The sequence below is a fragment of the Canis aureus genome, chromosome 34, assembly GCF_053574225.1.
Source record: "Canis aureus isolate CA01 chromosome 34, VMU_Caureus_v.1.0, whole genome shotgun sequence".
Classification (NCBI taxonomy): Eukaryota; Metazoa; Chordata; class Mammalia; order Carnivora; family Canidae; genus Canis; species Canis aureus.
Window position 1 is genome coordinate 12,260,277 of NC_135644.1, and position 27,093 is coordinate 12,287,369.

Genomic DNA, 27,093 nt, shown 5'->3' on the forward strand with positions numbered 1-27,093 from the left:
TCAAAAGAGATCTGTAAGGATTGTAATATGAAATGGAAATATCATGTGAAAAACTTCGTGAAAAGTTGCAAGTACTGTGGTTTTCAGCCTACATTTATAATTGAAGGAAATGCTAAATTCTAGTTGAACCTCAGGGGAACTAAATATGTCCCCCTTTTTTTTCCATTCAAGTTCATGAACCCTTGAATTCTGACCAGAGCCCCTGCAGAGGTAAGGATCCAGGCTAGGAACGCCTGGTCCAGTAGGGTCTCTGCTGCTGTGAGGTCCTTCCGGAAGCTCTGTTTCTGATTCTGATGCGGGCTGCTAACTGGCTCCCCCAAGGCTTTGGGTTCTACTTCCTGGTGGAGACAGACTGCCAGGAAAGCAGGTCCCAGTACTACAGCTAGCCAGCCCCTCGGACACAGCGCTGATTCTTTGCCCAAGCCTCAGAATGCACAAGGAGTGGGGCTGAGAGCTGTTCCGAAGGCCAGGACGTGGCCTGCCTGGGCGCTGCCTGGCTCTTCCACTGCACACGTCATTAGTGAGAGCCCTACTTTGAACCAGATGTTAGGGAGAAACGGTGGAGTTCCCAGTCCAGTGGGAAGACAGCCAGGAGTGAGCCTAGCATGGGGGACATGAGTTGGTCGTCTTTGACCCCTGCCGCAATGTGGCAAGATTGAAGTCTGGGGTTTCTCAAGAGCTCCCCTCAAGGCCTCACCCTGGACAAGCCCAGACAAGTGGGAGGGAGCACTGGAGCCAGCACCTTTGAGCACTCAGGTGGGAGTAGTTTGCGTGGAGGAGGAGGAGGAGGAGGAGGAGGAGGAGGAGGAGGAGGAGGAGGAGGAGAGATGGCTGCTGCTGCCACTTCCTCAGCCCCCGAGAGGAGAGAATGGTGAGGGCGCTCACCCACAGATCCTCCCCCCGTTGTTGAGCTGGGGCAGCTGGGGTGGGGAAGGCCCAGCCTCTGCGGTCCACAGGTTTATTTATAAGTCAGTTGGTGCACATGCAGAACCATGAGGGCGGCAGCACAACGCTGCGTAACAACTAGATTAAAGAGGCCTGACAGGGTGGCAGGCCCCCGGAAGGGTCTCCAGGCCACAGTCTGGGCCCTGAGATCCATCAGACAGTTCAATCTGGTCTTTGCAACCAGGGACTAACTCGTGAGAACCAGGCCCATCAGAGGTTCCTGGTAGTCCACTCCTTCCTGGCTCGATGCTAGGACGATGGGATGACGGGTTAGCCGGTCAGCAGGGGAATCGGACACGGTGAGTTAGAGGGTTGGGCGCATTTCATAACCGCCAGGCACATGGATGATCTGTTCCATGGAGCACACCTGGGGGGACTTGGCCACCCCTTCCTGGGAAGCTGCTTTCTCCAGCTCCCCCATGAACATCACTGCTTTGGCTGCAGTGTCTTTCACAGTTAGTTGGGCCTCAATCCAGTTTCTGATCCTCATCCGTCCTCCTGGTCCTAGGACACATGTGACACGTGTGACAGTGAGGCCTCAGGTGCCTTCTGCCCCGATGCAGGCTTCACAGCACAGGACCCCGCCCACCTGACCCCGCAAGCAACAAACTGGGGTCATGCAGGAAAAGGCCAATTTAAGGAACACATTGTAAAGGAAACTCTGACACAGTCTCTTACTGAAAAACAGATTCTGGCCTAGTTTACGGTGAGCTGTAGCACTCGTTTGCTCTTTACCTGCCTAAAAATGCTTATCAAAAAAGAGCAGGGATTGAAAGGACTTGATTTTTTTTTTTAATTTAATTTTATTTATTTATTCATGAGAGACACACAGAGAGAGGCAGAGACACAGGCAGAGGGAGAAGCAGGCTCCATGCAGGGAGCCCGATGTGGGACTTGATCCCAGGACCCCAGGATCATGCCCTGAGCCAAAGGCAGACGCCCCACCACTGAGCCACCCAGGCGCCCCAAAAGGACTTGATTTGAATGAATCACAGTCTTTTAGTGAGTTCCTCAGTTTCTCCGAGTCTCGGCGCCCTCTGTAAAACCAACCGAATCGAGCTGGTTTGCGATGTCACTGTAAGAGTTAGAGACGGAAGCGCCCTCCGTCCAATCGATTGTCAATAAGTGACAGCTGCTGTTGCTGCTGTGGCGTTTTTAAAATCTCATCTTCCCAGCGGTCCACTTGCAATGGAATTGCTCCAAACTATCCTGATTCCTGTCTTCCAGCAGCCTTGACAAGTCCAGCCACATCCTTTTACATTTTGCATTCCCTTTCCGTTCACAGAGCGCAAGCCATCTAGCAATACTTTCTTGTTTCAAGGTGTAAGTTTTCCACATTAACCGTTAGTGGTTGAACTGAGTTAATTTTTATTTATTTATTTATTTATTTATTTATTTATGAACTGAGTTAATTTTTAAAATTCTAAATGTATGGTTTCTTTCCATCAAGAGACATGGGGAACAAAAGAAAGCTAATGCTGCTGTTTGAAATTCAGGACACATGTTCCGTGTGGCTCGGGTGGTGAGTGTCCCAGGCTGCCCACTGGTTCAAGGCTCAGATTCCACAACAGGTGTCTCAGATTTTAGTGCCTGCGAGTCACCTCGGGATCTTGTTAAGGTGCTGAAACAAATTCGGTGGGTGGAGAGAAGGGCTAGAGATTTGACATTTCTAGCAGCTCGGGGTGACGCCCTCACTGCTGACCTGGGACCTCACTTGAGTGACAAGATCTGGGTGGAAGGAGCCAGGATTCCTTAGGGGTGAGAACGCCTGGCCCTGCGCTGGGGCCTGAGGCTTCGGATTGGGACTCTGAGGACTGGCGGGGAGAAGGGCTCGTGGCCGGTGGAAGTGCTGGGAAGCTTCCTTGCCCCGTTGTTCCTCAGCCCCTGATAGTTGCCAGGCTGCCCCCCTTCCCACTCCCACGGCCGGGTTTTCCCTGCACTGCCTACCTCGCCGCAGCCTGGCTTCCCCTGGTTCCCAGAGCCGTCACTACGCAGAAAGCTTTCCTCACGACGTGTATTTCTAGTAAACAGTCTGGGATTCAGAGGTTTGGGCCTCATCTCTTTTTCCCCCTCTTTAAAAAAAACTTAGATCCTATAAGGAAATGCCAGGTAGCGCAAAGACGGAATCCAGCCCCCTTGCCCGTCTTACCTGCCTGCCTGACCTCATTCCTGTCTTCTCCCTCTGGGGGACTGTAAGACCTTTGAGGGCAAGACCAGAAAAATACTCGTCTTTGCGTTCATACAGGGTGTGTCCAGACCCAGGCGAATGCCAGGCATTTGCAAGAAGACAACCAGTGGACGCAGTGGCAGTGGGAGAGCAAGAAAGGATGTCATGGTGGCAGTGAGTGAGGATGAGAAGCCCGTTGAACGTCAGATTTGCCAGGATGCATTTCCGGCAGTTTTATGACCACCTTCCAGCGGACACAGGCTCTAGGCCTAGGTCCTTCCGGGCGTCATTCCCCGGACCTGCTTTGGGGGGTAGGGGAATTAGGCTGTGTGAGGCACCAGTTTTGCTTCTAATACCTTAGGGCAGGGCAGCCCGGGGGGCCCAGCAGTTTAGCGCCACCTTCGGCCCAGGGCCTGGTCCTGGAGACCCAGGATCGAGTCCCACGTCGGGCTTCCTGCATGGAGCCTGCTTCTCCCTCTGCCTGTGTCTCTGCCTCTCTCTCTCTCTCTCATGAATAAATAAATAAAATCTTTTTAAAAAATAATAATAATACCTTAGGGCATTTTGGCCCAGAAACCTCCCCTGCTAGGATACTTCTTCCAGAAGAGTTACATCTTGACAGTGTTGTAAAGGTGATTACACCCCTTTGGCCTAGGGGCGCCTGGGTGGCTCAGTGGGCTAAGCCTCGGACTCTTAGTTTTGACTCCGGGTCATGATTTCAGGGTCCCGAGATCGAGCCCTGTGACAGGCTCTACACTCAGCAGGAACTCTGCTGGAGATTCTCGCCCTGTCCCCCAACCTGAAAAAAATAAATCTAGGGGCATCTGGGTGGCTCAGTGGCTGAGCATCTGCTTTTCGTTCAGGTCATGGTCCTGGGATCGAGTCCCACATCGGGCTCCCCGCGGGGAACCTGCTTCTCTCTCTGCCTCTCTCTGTGTCTCCCATGAAAAAATAACATCTTTCAAAAATATACAAATAAAAATGTAAAAAATAGTTGGTCTGTGTGCATAGCCGTTCATTCGGTGGGAGGGGGTTAGGAGGTCAGGACTGAGTTTTACTAAAAACCCTAGTGTATGACGGGCCATCTCTCTTCTGTCTCCGCAGGTCGGTCAGCAGGACTGCTGAAAGCGTAGCTGTGCAGGATGCCCGTGCCGCCCCCGCCGGCGCCCCCGCCGCCGCCCACCTTCGCCCTGGTGAGTGGCTCCTGGGCCGCCGTGGCTTGCAGCAGGCCTGGTGAGGTGGGACCTGGCGCACGTGCATCTGCTTTGACGACAGGTGCATTCTGGCCTGGGCTCCGGGGTGCGAGGCCCGGGCAGAGCAGAGAGGGCGCGGATGTGCGCTCTGGCATTTCCTCCGGCAGGTGCAGCGTGGGGGCCCCGGCTGCGGGGGTTCTGACTGGCACCGTCCAGGGGGACCCAACCTCTAGCCTTTGCTGCTGGACCCAGGCCTCTGTGTGCAGCGCTGCATTCAGGCTTCCTGCAGACTCACTCTTTTTCTCTGACTTTTCCCTTATTATTATTTTTTTTTTTTTTTTTTTGGCAAATATCCTCCACCAACCCCCCCCCATCCCCACTTCCCCCACACTCACATCCTTCTTTAAATCTCTCCTTTCAGGGGCCCTTGGGTGGCTCAGTCTGTTAAGCTTCCATCTCTTGGTTTCAGCTCAGGTCCTGATCTCAGGGTCATGAGATGGAGCCCAGTCTGGGGCTCCATGTGGAGTCTGCCTGCGATTCTCTCTCCCTCTCCTTCTACCCCTCCTGCTCATTCTCTCTCTCTCCCTCTGTCTCTGTCTCTCTCTTTTCAGTAAATAAATAAATCTTTAAATCTGCCCTTATATTTAGAGGTCTACTTTCCAAAGGAATTTTCTTCACTGGTGTCCTCCTCATATCACTAGACCTGTCCCCAGAAATTAGTGCACCCCCGCTCGGGAAGCTGCAGCCCTCCACGTGGTGATGCAGGAAGGCTCCCACATGCACCCCATTGCCCCATTACCTCCCTCAGTGTGTGAAGGTTCCACTGCTGAGGAGCCTCCTAGTGATGGGTCCTTCAGTTTTCACTTGGGGAAACTGAGGCTCAGAGAGGCAATGTCTCTTGCCCAGGCTTCCACAGGACACATTTTATAGCCCATCTGAGGTTGGAACCTAGTTGGAAGAACAGACAATTAATTAGCTTGCTGCTACTCAGTGTGGTCCTCTAGCTGCCTAGGGTTAGCAGCCCCAAGAGACAGGTGCAGAAATTAAGAGTGAGTGTTACCACTTACAGTAATTTGATGATAGTGTTATGACAGTTGTTTCTAAGAATGTATTTTCTGTGTCTCTTTTTTTAACTAATTCATTATTTTAAAAAATACTTATTTTTAGAGAGAGAGTGCGTGTGCAGGCAGGATAGGGGTGGGGCAGGGAGAGAGAGAGAGAGAGAATCTTAAGCAGACTCCTCCCGAGGTGGGCCTGCTGTGATCACAACCCTGAGATCATGACCTGAGATCAAGAGTCAGATGCTTATCCCATTGAGCCACCAGGAGCCCCCAAATTCATTTTTCTAATAATTGTTATTTTACAAAAATACCAGTCCAAGATGAATTGAAACAAATTTTTTTTTAAGATTTTATTTATTTATTCATAGAGACCGAGAGAGAGAGAGGCAGAGACACAGGCAGAGGGAGAACAGGCTCCATGCAGGGAGCCTGATGTGGGACTCGATCCAGGGTCTCCAGGATCATGCCCTGGGCTGCAGGCGGCGCTAAACCGCTGCGCCACCGGGGCTGCCTGAATTGAAACAAATTTTTAAAAAACTGATCCTTCACTTAGATACGTTTAAAAAGTTCTGATCCGGGGGTGCCTGGGTGGCTCCGTCAGTTGAGTGTCTGCCTTCAGCTCAAGTCATGATCTCAGGGTGCTGGGATTGAGCCCCATGGTTGGGTTCCCTGCTCAGCAGGGAATCTGCTTTTCCCTCTCCCTCTGCCCCTCCCCCCACTCATGCTCACTCTCTTGCTCTCTCTCTCTCAAATAAATAAAATCTAAAAAAAAAAAGAAAAGAAAGAAAAGTTCTGATCTGGCTAACAGCAGGATTTGTTTATTTCTACAAAAGTGGTTTTATACCACTAGCTGGGTAGTATGTGAATTAATTTTTTTTTAATTTTAATGCTCATTTATTGATTTTAACATGTGTCCTAAAATTTATAACTAGCACATCAAACTAAAGATTTAATAGTGAGTTAGTTTAAAAAGAAAATATTCACTGAAAAATAGTATAAATAATATAGTGAACTGGCTTAATGAAAAATATTAAATGGATAATAATAATAATACAGGTAGCTGAGAAGACATCCAGGTCATTCAAGTGGTACCAGAATGACTGAAATTTATCCCATCAGCTCATTTGTATCCATTGTTATGTGACCAAGAGCAAGAACCTAGTGAAACAGGATACAGAGATGAGCAAAGGGAACGGTGGCTTGGTGGCCATCCTAGGGCACTGTCTAGTGGAAGAGCTCAGTTAAGGACTCTGTCTGGACTGCCACCTGAGAGGAATTAGCACCCACGGAGGCCAGGCCTCAAAATAAATTTGAAGGCATAACAGGAGCCCAGTGAAAATTGCTGACCTCAAGCTGTTAAGAGAGCCAGGGTGGACAGTAGCTTAACTTCTCTGGGCCTCAGAGAAGGTTTCATCCTTAAAATGAAGACAGGAGGTATTTTAAAAGTTCTTTCCAAGATGTCCAACCTGTGTTGTGAGGTTGAAAAAACAAATTTCAGAGCAATAGAAGATGACTCCATTAGCAAAAGTGAACTATACAGCTAAGTCACAGGGCACTTTTGGAACTGACTGCTGAGAAGCCGCTAGTATTAACAGGCTTGCTCAGGGGAGTGTTGGAGACTGGTGGGGAGGGGGCATTTTGTCACTTTTTTTTTTTTCAACTGAGATATAATTGACATTTAACATTGCAGACGTTTAAGTTACACATGTTGATTTGGTACATTTTTATATTGCAGTGTAATGACAACCTTGGCTTTAGCTAACGCCTCTTTCACATCACATAATTAGCATTCCATTCTTCTGGTGAAAACATTTAAGATCTAGTCTCTTAGCAGCTTTGAAGTTTATAATACAATATTGTTAACTGTAATCACCAGGCTGTGCAGCAGACCTCCAGGACTTACTCATCTTCTGGTTGTACCCTTTAACAGAGCTCCCCAGTTTGGGCAAGGGGCATTCTAGACTCCACATTTACCCTTCTCTCAAGTGGCAGGGAAGGCTCTGGAATCGGACGGCCAGGGTTTGGATCCTAGCTCCTCCTCTGACTAGCTGGGTCACTGGGGCAAGTGATTTTACCTCCCTGTGCCTCTATGGCCTTGTCTCGGAATGGAAAGAGTGACTCACAGGGCTGATGCGGACTGAAGAAATGAATCCACATAGAGGTGCTAGAGCCTGGCCCACAGTAAAAGCTATAGAAATGTTAACTGCTGTTATTAGGAGCAAGTAATACTTTCTAATTATTCCAGGACCCTTTCGGCCTAACACAGAGCTTCTGTGTACCCTGCTTCGGGGTTTTTCTTAGCTTTCCCTCTGCCTCTAACTGATAATAAACCTCTGGGGGAGGTATCAAGCTCACCTGCCTCAGCTTTACCTCCTGTGGCCCTCACCAGCCTCTGGAATCAGACCCTTTCCGGAGGGCTGGGGCCCTAGAAGGCCACCCAGGTCTGCTGGAGGGAGTCCTGGGTTTGGGGAAGCCAACTCTCCCTGGGGCCAGGCCAGACCAAGCCCGTTTCTATATGTGACAAACACTGGCATATGTCTACATCCAGGTCCTGTGTGCTGGGCTTGTAGTATCCCCACTCCCTAAAATAACCCTGAGGAAGTGAGATCCCAATTTCATAGTAGATCTTCCCCAGAAATCTGGAAAAATGAGAAACTACCTAAGCATTTTAAAGCAGCACACCTTCATCCACTCCACGGTCTCTGTGAGCTAAGCTTTCAAAGGAATTAAATATGAGAAACAAGGTAGGCAAGGGTGTGTGGGAACTTTGGGGGTTGTAAACGTTTCTAGATCTTGACTGTGGTGGTGGTGGTGACATGACTGTATGTTTTTCAAAACTTGTAGAACCATACGCTCATGTAGTGGTTTTACTATACGTATATTATACCTCAGATGTCCCTTAAATTAAAAGAAGAAATCTGGGCAGCCCCGGTGGCTCAGCGGTTTAGCGCCGCCTTCGGCCCAGGGCCTGATCCTGCAGACCCAGGATCGAGTCCCACGTCGGGCTCCCTGCATGGGGCCTGCTTCTCCCTCTGCCTGTGTCTCTGCCTCTCTCTCTCTCTCTCTCTCTCTATGTCTCTCTCTCTCTCTCATGAATAAATAAAATCTTTAAAAAATAAAAAAATAAGCAGCATACAGCTGACCTTTGTTCCTAGAGACCATTTTCCCCTGGCTCCGGGTTAGCTCTAAAAGACAGGAGAGAGAAGCTGTTCTTCAGGGCACATTCTGGCGTATGAAGCTTTGTAATATTCGGGAGAATCTTCTCAGACTTAAAATTCCCTTCTCGTTTCTAGCCATCCAACCCTGGCTCTGTTGGTTACGGGCAGATTGTGGTCTGAATTTTTAGAGACTTTTATCAGGGACTGACTCTTCCTGCATTAAAAATGAACGTAATTTATTGCCGCATCTGTTCCCAAATGTCTGGGTCTTAAAAAGAATGACATCGGATCTAAAACTTGCGGAGAATTTACAGCCTATTGCCAAGAAGCTCGGTAACCAGCCTCCAATACCCTGGCTGTCCCTGCTAAATGCTGTAGGACGTGATTTTAATTCGGGAGATGAACTAAGTCTTCACGGTTTTCTTTTAGGCCAATACGGAAAAGCCTACCTTGAATAAGTCAGAACAGGCTGGGAGAAATGCTCTTCTCTCTGACATCAGCAAGGGGAAGAAACTGAAGAAGACCGTCACCAATGACAGAAGTGCACCAATATTGGACAGTAAGTGCAAAGAGCTGTTTTCCATCGAGAGAAGTGATCTGTGGCCTCATAATCAACCCTGTCCTTCCAAAAAGAATTTTTATCTTTTCGGTTTTCCTTTCTTCTCCTTTTTTTTTTTTTTTTTTTTTGGTTAACAACAGCTGCAAAGCTAGCAAAATAAGGGACTGTATCACTCATTGTAGCCACAGCTCCGGCTTGGGTTCCCTCTAATGCTGCAGGAAGCCAGTATAATAATTCTTTGTCCAAGACACACACAGCAGCGATTCTCTGAATTATTCACAACACTTTCGGGAAGTTAACCCATTACTCTTTGCACCACAGATCAAAAGGCAGCGTGAAATATGGAAAGGGCCCCAGCCTTGGAATCAAAGGATGTAGGTTCGAGTTCGGGCACATCTGTCACTTGCCATCTCCAAGCCTTACTGTCTTCACATGTAAAATGGAGAGAATGCCTGTTCTGCTGCCTTCGCAGTTTGCTGTGAGCACCAGACGAGACAATGCAAAAGTGTTTTGTGGTCTGGAATGTGTCAGTCAGGTGTGAGATGTGATTTTCAGGAGCTGGGAGAGAGGAAATGAGATCACAACTTTGCTTATCTACCCATCGTAAATCTGAGATACGTTCTAGAACAAGGCAGGGTATGTATAAACAAACAGGTACCCGCAACACAGGACTCCTGTTAACATTTACAACAGAGTGAAAATGTATCCACGACTAGACCTTAATAACCAGGCCTTCAGACTGTCTCCTCATGTTCCTAGACCATTCCACTGCCAGCCAGGTGCCCCGAAGTACATCCTACACACAGATCTCATTTGAACTCAGTAGAAAATAGACTGACTTTCCAAAATCACCAGAGGGAGTTTTGGAGACGGTGAACAGTGCTGCTGGATTTTAGCAAGGTCGAGGAGTAGAAATGTTTAGGACGAATTTCCAGGAGAATGGAGAAGAGAGAAGGCTCAGAGTTAGGTGAGAACATTGGTGTGGGAGGGAAATGGAAAAGAGGAAGACCCAGACAAAGGCCTTTGCCTGGTGCTCTGCTACCAGGCTCTGTGTTGCAGAGGAGGGTACAGCAAGCCTCCAAAAAAGAACTGTGGGGTCTTTTACCCTCAACTTGACACAGTGACATCTTAGTCAAAATGCCCGTGAAACTGATATGGTTATTTTATAATCCCATAGTCATCCTGATTGGTGTCACAGAATTCTCTCCCTGAGGGGAGCCCAGCACCCCTTATCTCTGGAGAGCCTTGGTCCCAAGCTGTGTGAGTCCTGGTGCCTGGCATGGGGCCAGAGGAGCTCCACAAACTGCTGAGCGCCGGGACAGAGCTCGGTTGTCCTTTCCATTAGGAGAAGGAGCTGGGGGCTTGAGAGAGGTCGATGTGAAGTCCCCACTGATAGTGAAGGACACTGGACAGTCGGTGGCCTCTTCCTAAAGCCACTATTAGAAACTCACTGTATTCTTCAAGGTCCACTTCTTCGCCCATTAAATGGAAATAAATATTCATGCTTCTCCCTTCCAGCTGTTCCATGATGTCTATGAATGCACTTTGCTTCGTGGACACAAAATGCCACCCAGTGAATGCTCATGTTGTCCATGCACCTAACGGACATACTATTGTCACAGGCTCTTTGCAAGGGCAAAGTCCACCCGTGGTTTTGTATTTGTTTGCAACTGAAGCCTCCCTGGATTCTATGTCAAAACATTGACCATACAGAAGTATCCTGTTTAAATGCAGTATTCCAAAATCTATCATTGATTAATGAATAATATTTGACTGTCAAGGGCATTATTAATATTATTGGTAGTAATTAAAATTAGTAAAAAAATTGTAATTTTTTTATAGAAGCAATTTTACATATAATTCTGGAAATTGTTATCATAATCTGATTTGTTAGGTGAGGTAATCCTTGTCATTTCACTATTAGATTATTTCTTCTGTCAGCAGAGCTCCCATAGGCTCCACACCTACAAAAAAGCAGCGCTAACAAGGATGTGGGATCAATCCAATCAAGAAAAAAATAAAAAACAAATGAATAAAATTAGAACTCAGAATGTAGATTAGTAAGAGATTCAAAGCAGATTTCTTTTAATGTTTTTATTTATTTTTATTTTTTATTTAAATTCAATTTGCCAACATATAGTGTAATGCCCAGTTCATCTCATCATGTGCCTTCCTTAGCACCCATCACCCAGTTCCCCCATCCCTCCACTACCCCCCTTTTGCAACGCCCTTTTTGTTTCTCAGAGTTTCTCACAGTTTGTCTTCCTCTCTAAACTTTCTCCACTCAGTTCCCCCCGCCCCCGCTTGCCCCATGGTCCCTTTCACTATTTCTTATATTCCACATATGAATGACACCATATGATAATTGTCTTTCTCCGACTGACTTATTTTACTCAGCGTAATATCCTCCAGTTCCATCCAGGTCGATGTAAATGGTAGGTATCCATCCTTTCTGATGGCTAATATTCCATTGTATATATAGACCACATCTTCTTTATCCATTCAACTGTCAAACAACATTGTGGTTCCTTCCACAGTTTGGCCATTGTGGGCATAAAAGCAGACTTTTTTCAAATAAGAATGCTGTGATGAATTTATATGCTGAAACATGTTAAAATCTTCAAGAAATTAATTTTTTTACAAAACGCATAAATTTACCAAAATCCACTCATGCAGCTTTAATGAGCAAGGAAAAAGTTGAAAACTTTATCAAGCTACTTCCTCTCTGAAAAAGCTTTAGAGCCAGACGATTGTATTCTTTCAGATTTTAAGAACGTGCCAATTCAAATGCTATACAGATCATTCCCAAAGATAGGAAGAGATGGAATGCTATCTGATAGATGTAATGAGACTCGCGTGATCCTGACCTCAAACTCGACCAAGGCAGCACAAGCACAAAAAGCAAGCTCTATACCAGTGTCCCAGGGGACATGTGGCAATGTGTGGAGGCATTTCTAACTGTCACAACTTGGCCACGGAGGGGTTCCTACTGACATCTAGTGGGTAGAGGCCACTACATTCTACAGAGAACAAGACAGCTCCCCACGCACAAAAAATTATCTGACCTAAAGTATCAGTAGTTCCAGGGTTAAAGGTGTGCCCGTTAAAATCAAACTATGGTTGCCTTTAGAAATATGAATAATTTATATTGTATAGAAGTTCAGTCATCAAAGTAATTACTTACAAAACTAGAAATACAATAAGATATACAACTATGAGACAAGAGGAAGCAAAACCTTTATTATCTGCATACCATATGTCTAGTAGAAAACCCAAGATAATAAATTTTTTATAAATTTTAATTTAGAAATTATAGCAGAACCAGGACGCCTGGGTGGCTCAGCAGTTGAGCACCTGCCTTCAGCTCAGGGTGTGATTCTGGGGTCCTGGGATCAAATCCCACATCGGGCTCCCTGCATGGAGCCTGCTTCTCCCTCTGCCTGTGTCTCTGCCTCTCTCTGTGTGTCTCTCATGAATAAATAAATAAAATATTTAAAAAAAATTATAGCAGAATGGTTTATTAGATGTCAAATGAAATTTACTGATGCCAATGATAACCAGTTACAAAAGGGGAAAAACACCCCTTTCACAATTTTAACAAACAAAAATCTATCAAAGTAACCTTAACAAAAAAGAGCATGTGACCCATGTCACGGAAATTCTAAAACTTGACTGAATGAACCAGAAAAACTGTGAGAATATGCCATGTTTCCGTATAGTCTAAGTATCATAAAAGTGTCCATTTCTCCCCTGTTGATTTGTAGATTTCGTGCACTGCTTATCAAAGACTTTAGAAGACTTTTCAGGGGTAAAACTTTTTTTTTTTTTTAAGGTTTTATTTAATTATTTGACAGAGCATAAGCAGGGGGAGCAGGAGGGAGAGGGAGAAGCAGGCTCCTCGCTGAGCAAGGAGCTGGACCCGAGCCCAAGGCAGACACTTAACTGACTGAGCCACCTGGGTGCCCCTCCAGGGGTAGAACTTTAAACAGTGTTTAACCTTAAAAAAACAGACGTGCATACATCATAAATTATATGAGACACTTTTCTAAAGAGAGTTATAATCATGGCTCTCATATAGATATAAAATGAATATATGTCAAATATTTTATTTGAGTCATTAATTACTGAGGGAAGCAGTATAATGTTACCAGTGAAAAGGAGAAAAGTACTACACATATCAGAGCTAAAGTTAATTTACAGGTAGGTACAAAACCCATCTGTAATCAATTGCATCCCACTGAACACTACTAATTTACATTTCTGTGGACAATTATTATCAGTTTTCTACAACTTACATAGTTGTAAAATAACTCAAAGACAAGGGAAATAACCCAAAAGGCTAGACAGGATACTTAGTAATCTTTTTCTTTTTTCTTTCTCTCTCTCTTTTTTTTTTGTCGTTGTTTATTTGTTCATCTCAGAATCTTCCACAGTTTTGGGGAAATAAATGCAAAATAAAACAGTATCTTTGTACCATCTTCAAGTACAGGGAGTCTTTTTAAATGTTTAAGCTTACCGTTGGCCTTTATATTAAAAAATTGAAATCAAAACATAAGGCCATTGAATAAGTAGATGATCAAAAGAACTACAGTATATTCATGTTCTAAAACACAATGTGGTCCCTTAAACTCATGTTTTCAAAAAATATTTGATGACCTGGAAAATGCTAACAATAAAGTGGTACATGAAAAGAATAGGCTTAAAACTGTTTAGTGAATTTGATCTTAATTTTGAGAAAAAATATATAAAATGAAAAAGTACTAGCAGGAAAAAAGTATGCCAAAATAGTGCATATTTCCAAGTAATAAAATGATGGAATGTTTTCTTTTCTTCCCCTTATTTTTACCATTTCCTTTCTTCTCACCTTTTACTGCATCTCCCCCTCCCTTGGGACTTACTTTCTTTGAAGATTCTTTTATTTGCCAGATCTTAGTTATTAACTCGGACGCAGCTAGCCAAGTAGGGAGCGTGGGGGCAAGGCATCATCTATTACTGATTCTCCTGCCTGTGACTGCCCTGGAGTGAAAAAAAAGAAAAAAGAAAAAGAAAAAAAGCTTTTCTGACTGGGGGTAGGGTGAATTGTTAAAATCCTGCATTTTAATGAAATCCCAGTAGTCCCCCATAAACCCAGTCTGAGCCAGCTCCCTGTTTGACTGTCATTGTTTATTGTTTACTTGGGCTAGGGCTGGACTCTGGTGATGTTTTCATACATGGTGAAGAGATTGTGTTTCCTTCCTTCTGCAGAACCTAAAGGAGCCGGTGCTGGTGGTGGCGGTGGCTTCGGTGGAGGTGGCGGTGGTGGCGGTGGTGGAGGCGGTGGCGGCGGTTTTGGAGGAGGTGGACCACCTGGCTTGGGAGGACTGTTCCAGGCTGGGATGCCGAAGCTGAGATCCACAGCCAACAGGGACAGTGGTAAGGAGAGTTTCTTTCTCTTAGTAACAAGATGAGGCGCACAGTTCAGTGGTTTGGAGGCTTGGCGTCTCCTCTAAGGCACTGTGCCCTTTCACACATTTTAGATTGCTTGAAATGTTAACACCGTTTTTATAAGAAAGAATCTATTTAGCATCTTTTTCTTTTTTAATTAAAATCAGACTGAGCTGTTAAATATTTGCCCGATCTCCCTGGGGTAACTTGTACTTTTTTGTACTGTTCTAAAGGGTGAGCTAGAGTGGGAAGAAAAAGGAGCAAATGGAACTTGCCACCCCTGGAAAGTCTGCCTGATGACCTGGCAAATTCGCTTTTCTTTGTGAGGTAGCCTAACCCCGCTGTCTACTATAGTAAATACTTGTGAACCACTTTTCCAACACACTATGGAGCATGTTTTACGGAATATAATGACATATCTCACTAAGTCTAAAAAGGTGTTTTGCATGACAGACATCTGGCATTTGAGGGCCAGTGATTCTAAATATTCTCTGCAGGAACACATGGAAATGAGTCCTATGGGATTGTCTCCAAACCTAACGGCAGAGAGAAAAATTGAACTTGGTCATGCCTAAATAAAAACCCTACAAAGTGCATGAGGCTCAATAAGATTTACCATAAAACTTTCAGTATTAATGTTTGTTGTGTTAGAAAAATTTTATTTTTAATTCTGTGATCGTTTAATATGCCTGCTGGGATAGTATGAAATGCTCACAGTCACATGAAGGTGAAACCACTGAATCCTCAGGGTTGGATGGTCAAATGTAAAAAGATAAACTCCATAAAATGAGAGATTCTATCTTGCCAAACCTGCATTTACATTTAAATTTACTTATTTAAAACCCACCAGAAGGATGGTGGCAGCTGACTAATGCAGATGTTTAGTAGTTTGACAATAGGTGAAGAAATTAAGGCAAAGACAACTGGAAATAAAATCCTAAAATGAAGATGGAATTTAAGTTAGTGCACAAAATGGTATACAGATGTACACGTCACCCTAGTGTACCGTCCGCATCATGAACACCGTCCGTGTGACGTGCACATGGCTGATAACTGCAGCTTCGATCTGAACTTGGGAGATATAATTTATCACAAGTTGGTGGACATAGAAATATACCACACAGTCAAGGGAAATACAGCTTTTTTTCTAATACTAAAGTTGAAATTAAAAATTCTCTCTAGAGTTCATGTTACTCCGCTACATAAATCCATCCAGATGTCTCTCATTGTGCCTTGGATGAACTCTAAAGTCGTCTGATTTACAAGGCTCCTTATGACCTGTTTGCTAGGTTCTCCATGCTCACTGTGCCCCAGGCACACAGGCCTTAGCTTTTCAACTTGAAGCTCATTCCCACCCCAGGACCTTTGCCCCTGCTGGCCCTCTGCCTAAAGCACCTTCTTTCCGTCTTTCTGTGGCTGGCCTCAGCTCAAACGTCACATCTTCAGAAAAGCCATCCCCAGCCAACCACCCTATCTGTCCTGGTCTCCCCCATTTCATCAACATTTTTGTTTCTTTTTAGTACTTCTAACTATCTGAAAATATTTCTATGTTTGCCGGTTTATTATTTATCTCCCCCATGAGAATGTAAACCACAAGAGAGCAGGATCTTTTCTATATAGTTTACCCTTCTGTTTTTAGCATCTAGAATGATGGCTGGTATACGGCAGGTACTCAATAAATACTTGGTACATTAATTAGCTTATGGTTGAAGTGGTAGGAGTTTTCAGGCTAACCAATTTTTTGAGAATTACCTTGGGTTCTAAGAGATTCTGGGGTGGTTGTTGGAATTTTTCCATAACTTTGGTTCCTTTTGTTGAACCAGAGTAGTTTAATATTAATTATGTAATAGAGTCGTTCTGTCCTGCCAACGTTGAAGTGAAAATTGACTCAGTAAGGAAAAACAGTCACATAGTTCCTTGCTTCTTGCAGATTAAGACCAACCACCGGTGTCCAGTCTTTCAATTGAACTCTGACAGTTGCCTTTTCCTTTGTTGGTTTTTTTCTTATTTCAGTTATGATTCTCCCATTAAAGAAAAATTTTCCACTTTTCTCCTGGGAATTTTTTTCAGAGGGACTAGGGAAGCCGTCCCATATGGAGATTCATGTTGGGATAACTAATTTTTCACCAAACATGGCTAAATCATTTTTCAGACTGGAGAGGTACAGGCACAGGAGGACAGGGATGGTGAGAGGGAGAAAGAAAACCCCTAGCAGAAACCCCATGAACCAACACTATCCTGCTCTTCTCCTCTCGTGATGGATAGGGATTTCTCCAGAACCCTTCCCAGCTTCGCCTGGTGCTTGTCCACATGGATTGCCAGGAGGGCGCTCTCAAATCCTTTTGCAAGCTGACAGGTAGTGGGACCTGGAACTAGCAGGTACACAGGGATCCGTGATCTATTTTTCGGCCTCCAGGAAGGACCACCCAGAACCCGATTGACAGAAGTAATAGTTACCTATACTTTATGGCATCTAGGAGAGGACTGGCAGTGGCTGAGAATACACTCTCGTTCTCTGATTTCCTGAGGGGCTCCTCATTTTCTAACTGGACTTTTCCCCCCTGTTCTTCAGATTCAGGAGGAGGCCGACCCCCAATGTTGCCACCAGGAGGAAGATCCACATCTGCCAAGCCGTTCCCACCGGCAGGTGGCCCGGGCCGGTTTCCAGTGCCTTCTCCAGGCCACAGAAGTGGTCCCCCAGAGCCTCAGAGGAACCGGATGCCTCCCCCGAGGCCCGACGTGGGCTCAAAGCCTGAGAGCATCCCCCCGCCAGTACCCAATACGCCCAGACCCGTTCAGTCAAGTCTGCACAACCGGGGGGCCCTACCAGTGCCCGGGGCCCCCAGGCAGCCCAGCCCTGGGCCAACCCCCCCGCCCTTCCCTGGAAGCCGAGGTGCAGCTTTTGCAGGAGGCTCCCCCCGCCAGACATCCTCTAGCTCCTCATCATCCTTCTCCAGCAGGCCTCCCCTGCCCCCCACGCCCAGCAGGGCCTTGGATGACAAGCCTCCCCCTCCACCGCCCCCGGTGGGCAACAGGCCCTCCATCCACAGGGAAGGGGTCCCACTCCCACCCCCTCAGAACAGCAAGCCCCCAGTGCCTTCTACCCCCAGGCCTTCCTCCTCCTCCTCCTCACAGGCCCCACCCCCGCCACCTCCACCCAGCAGGCCCGGCCCTCCTCCCCTGCCTCCGGGTTCCAGTGGCTCCGATGAAACCCCAAGACTCCCACAGAGGAATCTGTCCCTCACTTCGTCTACACCGCCTTTGCCTTCGCCGGGGCGATCAGGCCCTCTTCCGCCCCCACCCACTGAGAGACCCCCTCCTCCGGTGAGGGACCCACCCGGCAGATCAGGTAAGGCACCACCCGGGCTGAGTGGCTAACTTTTTTTTTTTTTTTTTTAACGATTTAATCATTGATGAGAGACACAGAGACACAGGCTCTCTGCGGGGAGCCCGGTGCGGGACTCGATCCCGGGACCCCCAGCCAAAGGCAGATGCTCAACCGCTGAGCCCTGGGTGCCCCTGCGCGGCCCTCCTACAGCCCAGCCTTCCCCATGTCCCTCGGCATCTAGGAGCCAAGGGTGTCCAACAGCAGCTCTGCTCCTTTCAGTGACACCCCAGTGTCTGACCCACCCTGACGTCCTGTGCGCCTCTGGGAAATGTGGGACCTGGTATTTCTGTCTGCGTTTTAGAGATGAGGGAGACTGGGTAACCTATAAAGTCCTCACCGGCTCGTTACGAAGAGGCTAGAACTTTCGCCTCCCGTTCTCACATGTGCTCACCACTCTACGGCCCTGCCCTCCCTAAAGAGGATTGCAGCTGTCCTACTTGGGGAGCTAGCTAGATTCCCATCTCCAGCAAGAGCGATCCATGATCAAAGAGCGATTCGGGGCAGCCCCTGTGGCGCAGCGGTTTAGTGCCGCCTGCGGCCTGGGGTGTGATCCTGGAGACCCGGGATCGAGTCCCACGTTGGGGTCCCTGCATGGAGCCTGCTTCTCCCTCTGCCTGTGTCTCTGCCTCTCTCTCTCTCTCTGTCTCTATGAATAAATAAAATCTTAAGGAAAAAAAAAAAAAAACAGAGCGATCCATGATCGCAACAAGGGCAGCGATTTAGGAGCTAATGAACTTTTCCTGTGCTGCTGTCTTCAGCTGTCAAGCCTAGAGGCCACTTCCCTGCCCACTAAAAACAAGTATGAGAGCCCGTTTTGTTGTTAACATCTCTGGCACATAGATGCCTTGGAGAATCAGATAAAAGTAGAGGCCTTTTGTTCATAAAAATGCTCCTAAGCATAAACTCTTTCAGGGATCGCAGGCCCTTGCTGAAGCTCATCTGTGCTCCTGCCTCGGGTGGAGAAAGCTGGATCTCAGGGAGGAACTTTGAGACTAAATGAAATGAAGTGAGGGTTCCCTAGAGCTTACACTCTGTCCTAATTATAATAGGTGCTTTTTATTTCACAGTGGTTATTGATGGGTTCAGTAGAACCATCTACGTTTTTAATTTAACCTTATTATATATACAAGATGCCTGGAAATGGGGCATTTTTTCCTTTAGGAAAAGTTAAGCTTTTGCTCTGTGACCTCAAGCACCTAATAAACACTACTCTTTTTTTTTTTTTCCCTAAGATTTTATTTACTTGAGAGAGAGAGTGAGAGTAAGCACACAAGCGGGGGGAGGGGCAGAGGGAGGAACAGGCTCCCCACAGAGCAGGGAGACCAATAGGTAGATGCTTAACCAACTGAGCCATCCAGGCACCCCTAAACACCACTCTTTAAACCAATAGTCCTTGAAGGTGACCATGGGCTGAAATCACCCATAGAATTTTAAAAACTGTGATCACTGGGTCCCTGCCCCAGGGTCTCTGGTTTCATTGGTCTGGGTTAAGATTGGGCATCAGGATATCTGGAGGCAGGCTCCCCGGTGATTATAAGGTGCTGCAAGGTTTGAGAAGCGTTACTTCAAACCACTGTGCCACAGAGAGTAGGGTACAAACATAAGAAGCTACTACTAGTCCCTTCAATGCAATCCCTACCCACCGTGACATCTCATTAAGCATTCTCCAAAGAACAAACAAGAACAGATAGATGAATAAAATGCAGGGTTTTCTTCTAATTCAACAGCTATGGTTTTCCCCTAGACTGAGGAGCTTGTTTGCATGGCTTTCCCAAATGGACAAATCAACAGATTAAATCTTCCTCCAAAATAGGATAGGCTGTGACATATATAATATTTATTATTTCTTTTAGTTACATAAGTCATGTCTGTTTATTATGGAAAATACACAAAAGTATAAAGAAAACATAAATGATCTATATTCCTGTCACCACCCAGAAATAATCATAACATTTTTTATTATCCTTTTAGTCTTTTTTAAAATATATGTTTTGAGGGGTGGGTGCCTGGCTGGCTCAGTCAGTAGAGCATGCAATTCCTGATCTTGTAGTCATGGGTTCAAGCCCCACATTGGGCATAGAGTTCACTTAAAAAAAAAAAAAAAAAACTCAAGACGTGTGTGTGTGTATGTATATATATACATATATAAACATTTATGTCTTATATAGGTTTACAAAATCAGTATCGCACTATACATACCATTGGTTATTTGCTTTTTATTTAACAATATCAGCATCATCTGATATAATTATAAACTATTCTTGTACAACCTGACTTCTAATGGCTGCATATTAGATCCTACAAATTTACCGTTATTTAATCATTCAAACTATCTCTAGATTTTTGCTGATGCAGATAATGCAGGGAATACGTTCTTGTAGCTAAATATTTCTGCACATTTTTATATATTTCCTTTGGATTAGTTCCTCAAAATGGAATATCTTGGTCAGTAAGTATGCAGCTAGTAAGCCATAAATTTCATAGCTACTTCCAAATTGACCTCTAGAAAATTCCTACCAACTTACATTCCCACAAGGATCCTATGAGAGGTGATCAAGGGCCATCTCTAGTGTGCGAGGTGGCTTGGCTTCATTGTAGGGGCATGAGCTTCAGATTTTGACATATTTGGAGTCTTGAAAAAACCTAATTGAGGTTTTTAACTTTACAGTACCAGAGGCCTCCCCTGTGTCCCTACACCCCTCAAGGTTGCTGTAAGAATTAAGGCAAATCTGTATAGTGGTTATCTTAATTCCTAGCATGTAGTGGCATTCAATAAATGATGGCTTATTAGTATTATTATAAGACATTGAAGGGCAGCCCAGGTGGCTCAGCGGTTTAGCGCCGCTTTCAGCCCAGGGCGTGATCCTGGAGACCCAGGATCGAGTCCCGCATCGGGCTCCCTGCATGGAGCCTCCTTCTCCCTCTGCCTGTGTCTCTGCCTCTCTCTCTCTCTTTCTCTGTGTCTCTCATGAATAAATGGTCTTAAAAAAAAAAAACATTGAAATATGGGGTGCCTGGGTGGCTCAGTCGGGTTAAGCGTGACTTTTGGTTTCAAGCTTGTGAGATCAAGGCCTACATTAGTCTCTGTGCTCAGCCCAGAGTCTGCTTAAGAATCTCCCCCTCTCCTTCTCCCCCTCCCCCAGCCTAGCCCCTGCTCGCACTCGTATTCTCTCTCTTAAAAAAAAAATGTAATCTGTTTTCTATTATGCTTGCCTAGGTTTGGAGCAAGAGAACTGTAAGGTTGGAGTTAGGAACATGAACATTTATTTTAAAAGAAAGAGATAGATCAAGTTGATCAGGTTATAGAATACCATGCCCCATAATATTGTTTGCATTCAGTGACAGTTATGTGGTAGTACCAGTGGAGTTACCCTACAGCATGTGAGACACTCCCCTCCCCACCCCCCCCAATAAATCAACTCCTCCTGACTGGGACTCCAGCCATGGCAAACAGATGGGGCAATAAACCCTACCAGCAGAAGCACTGAAGACTCCTTGAGAGACGCATCAGGGCTGGCCATGCCTCTCGCCTCCACCGGGGGTTGGGGGTAGGATTTCCAGGCAGGGATTTCCGCAAATGGGTGGCTTGTTCATTTAAAGTCTTTTATCTGGATTCTGAATCTGCAGTTAATAAACGATATTTATATTTATAAACCATAAGATGTGATAGTTACATAAAATGGCAGCATCTTGCAAGCAAAGCCACATTGCTGAAGGGCAGGAATAATTACAAGGCCATTTTGATTTGCTTGGGAATGCTAAAGTTTGTTTTGTTTTTTTTTTTTTTAATTTGCTCATAATCCAAATAGCCTCTGAATTTGGAAGATGAGTCAAGCAAAATAGATTTTTGGGGTTTGTGTGTGTGTGTGTGTGTCATCAAAAAAGTATTTTTTAGGAACTTAAAAATTTCTGGTTATACCATACCACTGCATTTTTTTAAAAATTGGCTTCAAATACTTATGTAGTGGTTTTTATTAGCTTTTTGGCTACTTATTCTTGGCAGGAGTGCTGTGAGACGACTATCTGGTGCTCTCCTGTATATAGAAAATTAAGTTCCATGTGGTAACCAGTTTGCTCAGTCTGGATTTTGCACCAGCATGCACAACCATGCACATTGACTAGCTGTTTGTTGCTCTCTGCTAATTTGTCTGCCCAAAGAAGAATAACCCAGAAGAAACTCCTGCCAATCTCAGGATGGTTGATAATTGGGTTTCCAGGTGCCACTGCTGCCTAGGAACAGATCATATGCATCACAGAAGCATGCCTGTGGAATTAGCAGTACTACTGTGCATTTAAAGGACCTAGTCCCTCTGAAGACCTAAAATAACCTCATAACTGTCGTCTTTTTTCAATTCTTTTTTTAATGGTATTTATTTCACAAGTATCATGTCATATTAATTAGTTCAGTAGCTATTTAAAAGGATTATAAAATGTTTTTTAAAGTATATAGTTGCCCATGTAAACAGATTATCAACTGTATCATCTCTCATCTCAGTACTAACTCAAATCCAAAACAGCCAGTTGGCTATCAGTATGCACTCTCTGCACATATACATGGAATATCTGTGCAGTTCTGTGTTCATATGCACCTGTTCATTGCTTGGCTAAATCTCCTAGAAAGTCTCCACTATTTCTCCATAAGCTCTAGTAAATAGGGCATGCATCCAGTAGGTGCTCAAACTGCACATCGACAGTGATGTAGGATGTAAGGTATTGCGCTGAATGTTGTCCTTTTTGTTGTTGTTCCAGGCCCTCTCCCACCACCCCCTCCAATAAACAGAAATGGCAGCACATCTCGGGCCCTGCCTGCCACCCCCCAGTTGCCGTCCAGGAGTGGAGTAGATAGTCCCAGGAGTGGACCCCGGCCTCCTCTTCCTCCCGACAGGCCTGGCGCTGGGGCACCTCCCCCTCCTCCACCATCAACATCAATTAGAAATGGCTTCCAAGACTCTTCAGGTGAAGGTGAGGTGGGGTCCCTATTCTGCCCAAAGAAGGGCACCTAATAACGTGCTATTCTGGGGGGAGGGACCTTGGAAACATTTACAGGCTACAGGGCAACAACCAAATGGTAAATGTGTGTGTGTGTGTGTGTTGTGTGTGTTGTGTGTCTGCATTAACATTTCTTTTTCCTGTGATCCTCATTGTTAGCACACTGCTCTGCTCTAAGTACTTCAAATGAATAGTAGTAATCCTCCTTCCTCTACTTCTCAAAAAGGCTGATCATTTTTCTCTCTCATTTTTGGAGTCTCATTTTGGTTAAAATTTTAGAAGATCTTCATTTTCTAGAAGATTCTAGAACTCAAAAAAAAAAACCACTTTTTGTAATTTATCCTCTTATTACCTGCCTTTCTCAGCAGTTTACTGGGGCAAGAGGCCCAGTGATCTGCAAGTATTAAGCAGCTTTCCTCTGCCTTTGTTATGAGAAGGTCTCAGTTATTTCTGGGCCCACTGGCAGGAAAAAAGTGATCTTGAACTTTAGCCCCCAGCTCCTGAGAGGAACTGGCTGGTCCTAATCACTCATTTGAGTCACTTGGATCTGTCTGTGCTTTGATTTGCAGACCAGTGTATGTCATTGATGGGCTAATCAGCGACATTTGTATCATTTTCGAGTTCTCTCTAAACTTCTAGGCATAAACTAATAGTGATCTCTGCAATTCTCTCTGGTCTTTCATTATGTAAGTCTTATAGCAGGTTGCTACTGACGATACTGTTTGTTTCTCTCCCTCAGATGAGTGGGAAAGCAGATTCTACTTCCATCCAATTTCTGATTTGCCACCTCCAGAGCCATATGTACCAATGGCCAGAACTTATCCCAGTAAACTGGCAAGAAGTGAAACCCGGAGTGAGTATTTCTGCAAGGGATTTTAGTAGCTTCATACTTGAATGGCCTGGGTTATATACAACTGAGGATTATATAGGAAATCCAGGCCTTTTGCCTGGAGCAGGACAGGGAACCTCATGTGGAGCCATCAAAATTCTGGTAAACTCCCCATCCACAAGTGATGGAGACAATGGAGGTATCCAGAATGCATATAAGAAACGATTATTTAAATGTGTCATTACAAGCTCAAAATAACTTTGGTTTGCTAATAGGTTAAATTTTGTTGTTTTGCTTGTTTGGACAACCTTCCCTCTTTCGGGTTTTCCTAAGATAGAACAAATAGTGACATCTTCTATTCCTACTAGTTTTGTTACTAATCATAACAAAAACTTATGGTAACTGCTTTGGTATTTTAAATATGTTATGATTAGGGGCATGTGGCTGGATCAGTCAGTGGAGCATGCAACTCTAGTTCCAGGGTTGTGAGTTCAAGCCCCACATAGAGTATAGAGAGCACTTAAAAAAAATCGTAAAAAAATAATGAAAAAGTAATAAAATAAATATGATTATAGCTTTTAGAGATTATGGGTATATTATGGGTATCTCTCGATACATAATCTCAATAAAAAAATCACCACATAACATTTATTATGAGCAGTTTCTCTGCTCATTTTTATCTATATGATTCTGATTGACTTATCATTATAATTATAGAGTATAGTCTTTTGGTGGTGGGGTTTACATAACTTTGCTTAGTAAAACACTTTCCCGTTTTATCACATGGTTTTTTATTTTATAGAATTCCATCAAATTGGCATAGAATAATTTAGCTTACCATTATTGGACATTTAGATTGTTTTTGGGTTTTGCTAAAATATATGATGCAACCACAGAGAAGTGAATCATTTTTCCTCTATTGAAATAAAAATGTGAACAAGAAGAGGAAATAGAGAAACTGATATTTTACAATAAATGGTTAGAACAAAGAATCAGCACAGAATGTACACAGATCACTGAGGCGGGTCAGACTTACAACAGCTTTATTTACCTTTTTAAAGATTTTTTATTCATTTATTCATGAGACACAGAGAGAGACTGAGAGAGAGTCAGAGACATATGCAGAGGGAGAAGCAGGCTCCATGCTGGGAGCCTGATGTTGGACTTGATCCCGGGTCTCCAGGATCACACCCTGGGCTGAAGGCGGCGCTAATCTGCTGAGCCACCTGGGCGTCCCATTACAACAGCTTTAGATTTAGAACCAAACTCCCAAACCAGAAATGAGTGGAGACAAAGTGTTTGAGCCTTTCAGATAACTGCCACAGCACCCCTAGCCTGTCCTCACTCCTTAGGCAAAGCTCTTACACATACTCAGAGCCTACTGACTCTTTAACACACGGTTCTTAAATAATTTTTGGTTGGATGTTTCCCAACCGGAGAGCGGGTTCATAGCTGCTTAAGTTAACATTGGTTAGAAGCAAAATCAGGGGGATCCCTGGGTGGTTCAGCGGTTTAGCGCCTGCCTTTGGCCCAGGGCGCCATCCTGGAGTCCCGGGATCGAGTCCCGCGTCGGGCTCCCGACATGGAGCCTGCTTCTCCCTCCTCTTGTGTCTCTGCCTCTCTCTCTCTCTCTATCATAATAAATAAATCTTAAAAAAAAAAAAAAAAATCAGTGGCTTCAGCGAGATGTGTTAGGTGGCAGTCTCGGGTCAAAGGAAGAGACAGGGACACAGAGTTGTACTTTGTGTCACAGGACAGTACTGTTGGATTGTGAAGAACACGTCAAACTGTGCTCTGTGCCACTGCTGAAGAATTTGAAAAATTAGGTGTTTGAAGAAAATTTCCACGAACAAATGCCAGAAGTAAATAGAATATTGCTGCTTGAAAGGAAAAGTGTAATTACTAGAAAAACTCATTTATTTATGTGGAATACTCCATTCCTAGATGGTGCCTAATAAAAAAAGGTATAAATAGGCCAGCCTGGGTGGCTCAGTGGTTTAGCGCTGCCTTCAGCCCAGGGCGTGATCCTGGAGACCTGGGATCGAGTCCCATGTCAGGCTCCCTGCATGGAGCGTGCTTCTCCTTCTGCCTCTCTCTGTCTCTGATTCTCATGAATAAATAAATAAAATCTTTAAAAGAAAAGATATAAATATAATAAAATTATACAAGAGTGGAAAAGAAGTCTTCACGTGGGACAGATACCTTTGAGCTCTGTGTGTGTGTAGCATGAAGAGGGGCTTCTTTCTGATAAGAGCAGAGCCTGTATCTCTTCCTTTTGGAGCACTACCAAACCAATTCGCTTTAAGGAGTTATTCATATTGACTCTAAGTATTTTTCCTGGTTTCCTGTAAGCATCCTTAATCTAATAGAAGTTCTCTTTGTATATTTAAGTCAGTAACAGAACCATCCCCCCTCCGCTAGATTTTTAATTTCATAGCTGAACACATTCCTTTCCCCGTCCTGCTGTCTCTAAGACTATATGTGACTTGAGGACTGGAACTGCCTTGCTCACTACTGCATCTTCCTCAAGTGCACCAAACCGGAAATATAATAGGCATTTTAAAATATTTCTGAAATTGATGAATTAATGCCCACTGCCCCCAAAAAATGTTTTTGTAGATTTGCTTTAAATATTTCTAGTATTCTGTGTGTTTAATGGATCATCTCTCTGACAAAACTAACGTGCTATCGAGCAGTTTTGGCTCTGTGCCTGTAGTTGCCTTGGCCTCTAGATGGGGCACCGCCTGGAGGGCCCCCAGGCAGCCCTGAACAGTGCCATCTAACTGCAGCTCTGTACAGGCCAGGCCGCATTGTACGAACCACTTACAGTATGTCAGCTGATGGTCAGGGCTCTACAACACATGACTGCTTTACATCCAGATGAGTCTTTTCCTCAGGAGTGGGCCCAAGACAAGACATGGTTGAGATGGCAAGAGGAAGAGGCAAGGTAAACAGGCTGCCAGTGTCTTCCTCTGACTCAGAGAGTTGGTTCTATCTCGGAAGTCCCTGTCGAGATGCCTACTAAAGAATCTGTCAGTGACCACTCACCTCGGAGTCCCCCCAGAGCAGACCTACTCAACAGACATGGGCCCCCCCGCTAGATCTGCTCACAGCATCTGAGCACCTGGCTTCATGCCTAAAACCTGTTAGGTCCTCGGAAAAACGTACATGGATTTACAAAACGGTGAATGGATTATAAACCTGGTACTCTTATCCATGAATATGCATAGTTTTTCAAAGAACACAGTCAATGGTGAAGAGGCAAACCGTGAAATGGGATAAAATATTTGTAAATTATGTATCTAATAAAAAAAATATCAGGATATATAAAGAATTCCTGTGATTCAACAACAAAAACCCAATTTTTAAAATGGTTTTAA

The 27,093-nt window shown here is 44.9% G+C and overlaps 1 protein-coding gene and 1 long non-coding RNA gene across 18 annotated transcripts in view; one reads left to right on the forward strand and one right to left on the reverse strand.

Annotated features, from left to right (window-relative positions):
• Nucleotides 1–27,093, forward strand: part of WIPF1 (WAS/WASL interacting protein family member 1) — a 122,565-nt gene that overhangs the window by 91,524 nt on the left and 3,948 nt on the right. For all 4 annotated transcript variants that reach the window (XM_077883233.1, XM_077883236.1, XM_077883237.1 and 1 more), the window contains exons 2-7: nt 4,217–4,305; nt 8,954–9,083; nt 14,328–14,495; nt 17,080–17,856; nt 22,645–22,857; nt 23,624–23,737. In XM_077883233.1, coding sequence (XP_077739359.1) covers nt 4,255–4,305; nt 8,954–9,083; nt 14,328–14,495; nt 17,080–17,856; nt 22,645–22,857; nt 23,624–23,737 — 1,453 coding nt within the window. In that variant the 5' untranslated portion in view covers nt 4,217–4,254. The remainder of the gene's footprint in view (nt 1–4,216; nt 4,306–8,953; nt 9,084–14,327; nt 14,496–17,079; nt 17,857–22,644; nt 22,858–23,623; nt 23,738–27,093) is intronic.
• Nucleotides 1–27,093, reverse strand: part of LOC144304709 (uncharacterized) — a 100,537-nt gene that overhangs the window by 18,868 nt on the left and 54,576 nt on the right. For 7 of the 14 annotated variants that reach the window (XR_013371688.1, XR_013371681.1, XR_013371684.1 and 4 more), the window contains 4 exons: nt 21,369–21,516; nt 13,982–14,099; nt 6,714–6,832; nt 5,105–5,253 (listed from right to left, as the gene is read on the reverse strand). This is a non-coding gene — a long non-coding RNA (uncharacterized LOC144304709). The remainder of the gene's footprint in view (nt 1–5,104; nt 5,254–6,713; nt 6,833–13,981; nt 14,100–21,368; nt 21,517–27,093) is intronic. The other 7 variants (XR_013371680.1, XR_013371679.1, XR_013371693.1 and 4 more) reach the window with 4 other exon arrangements.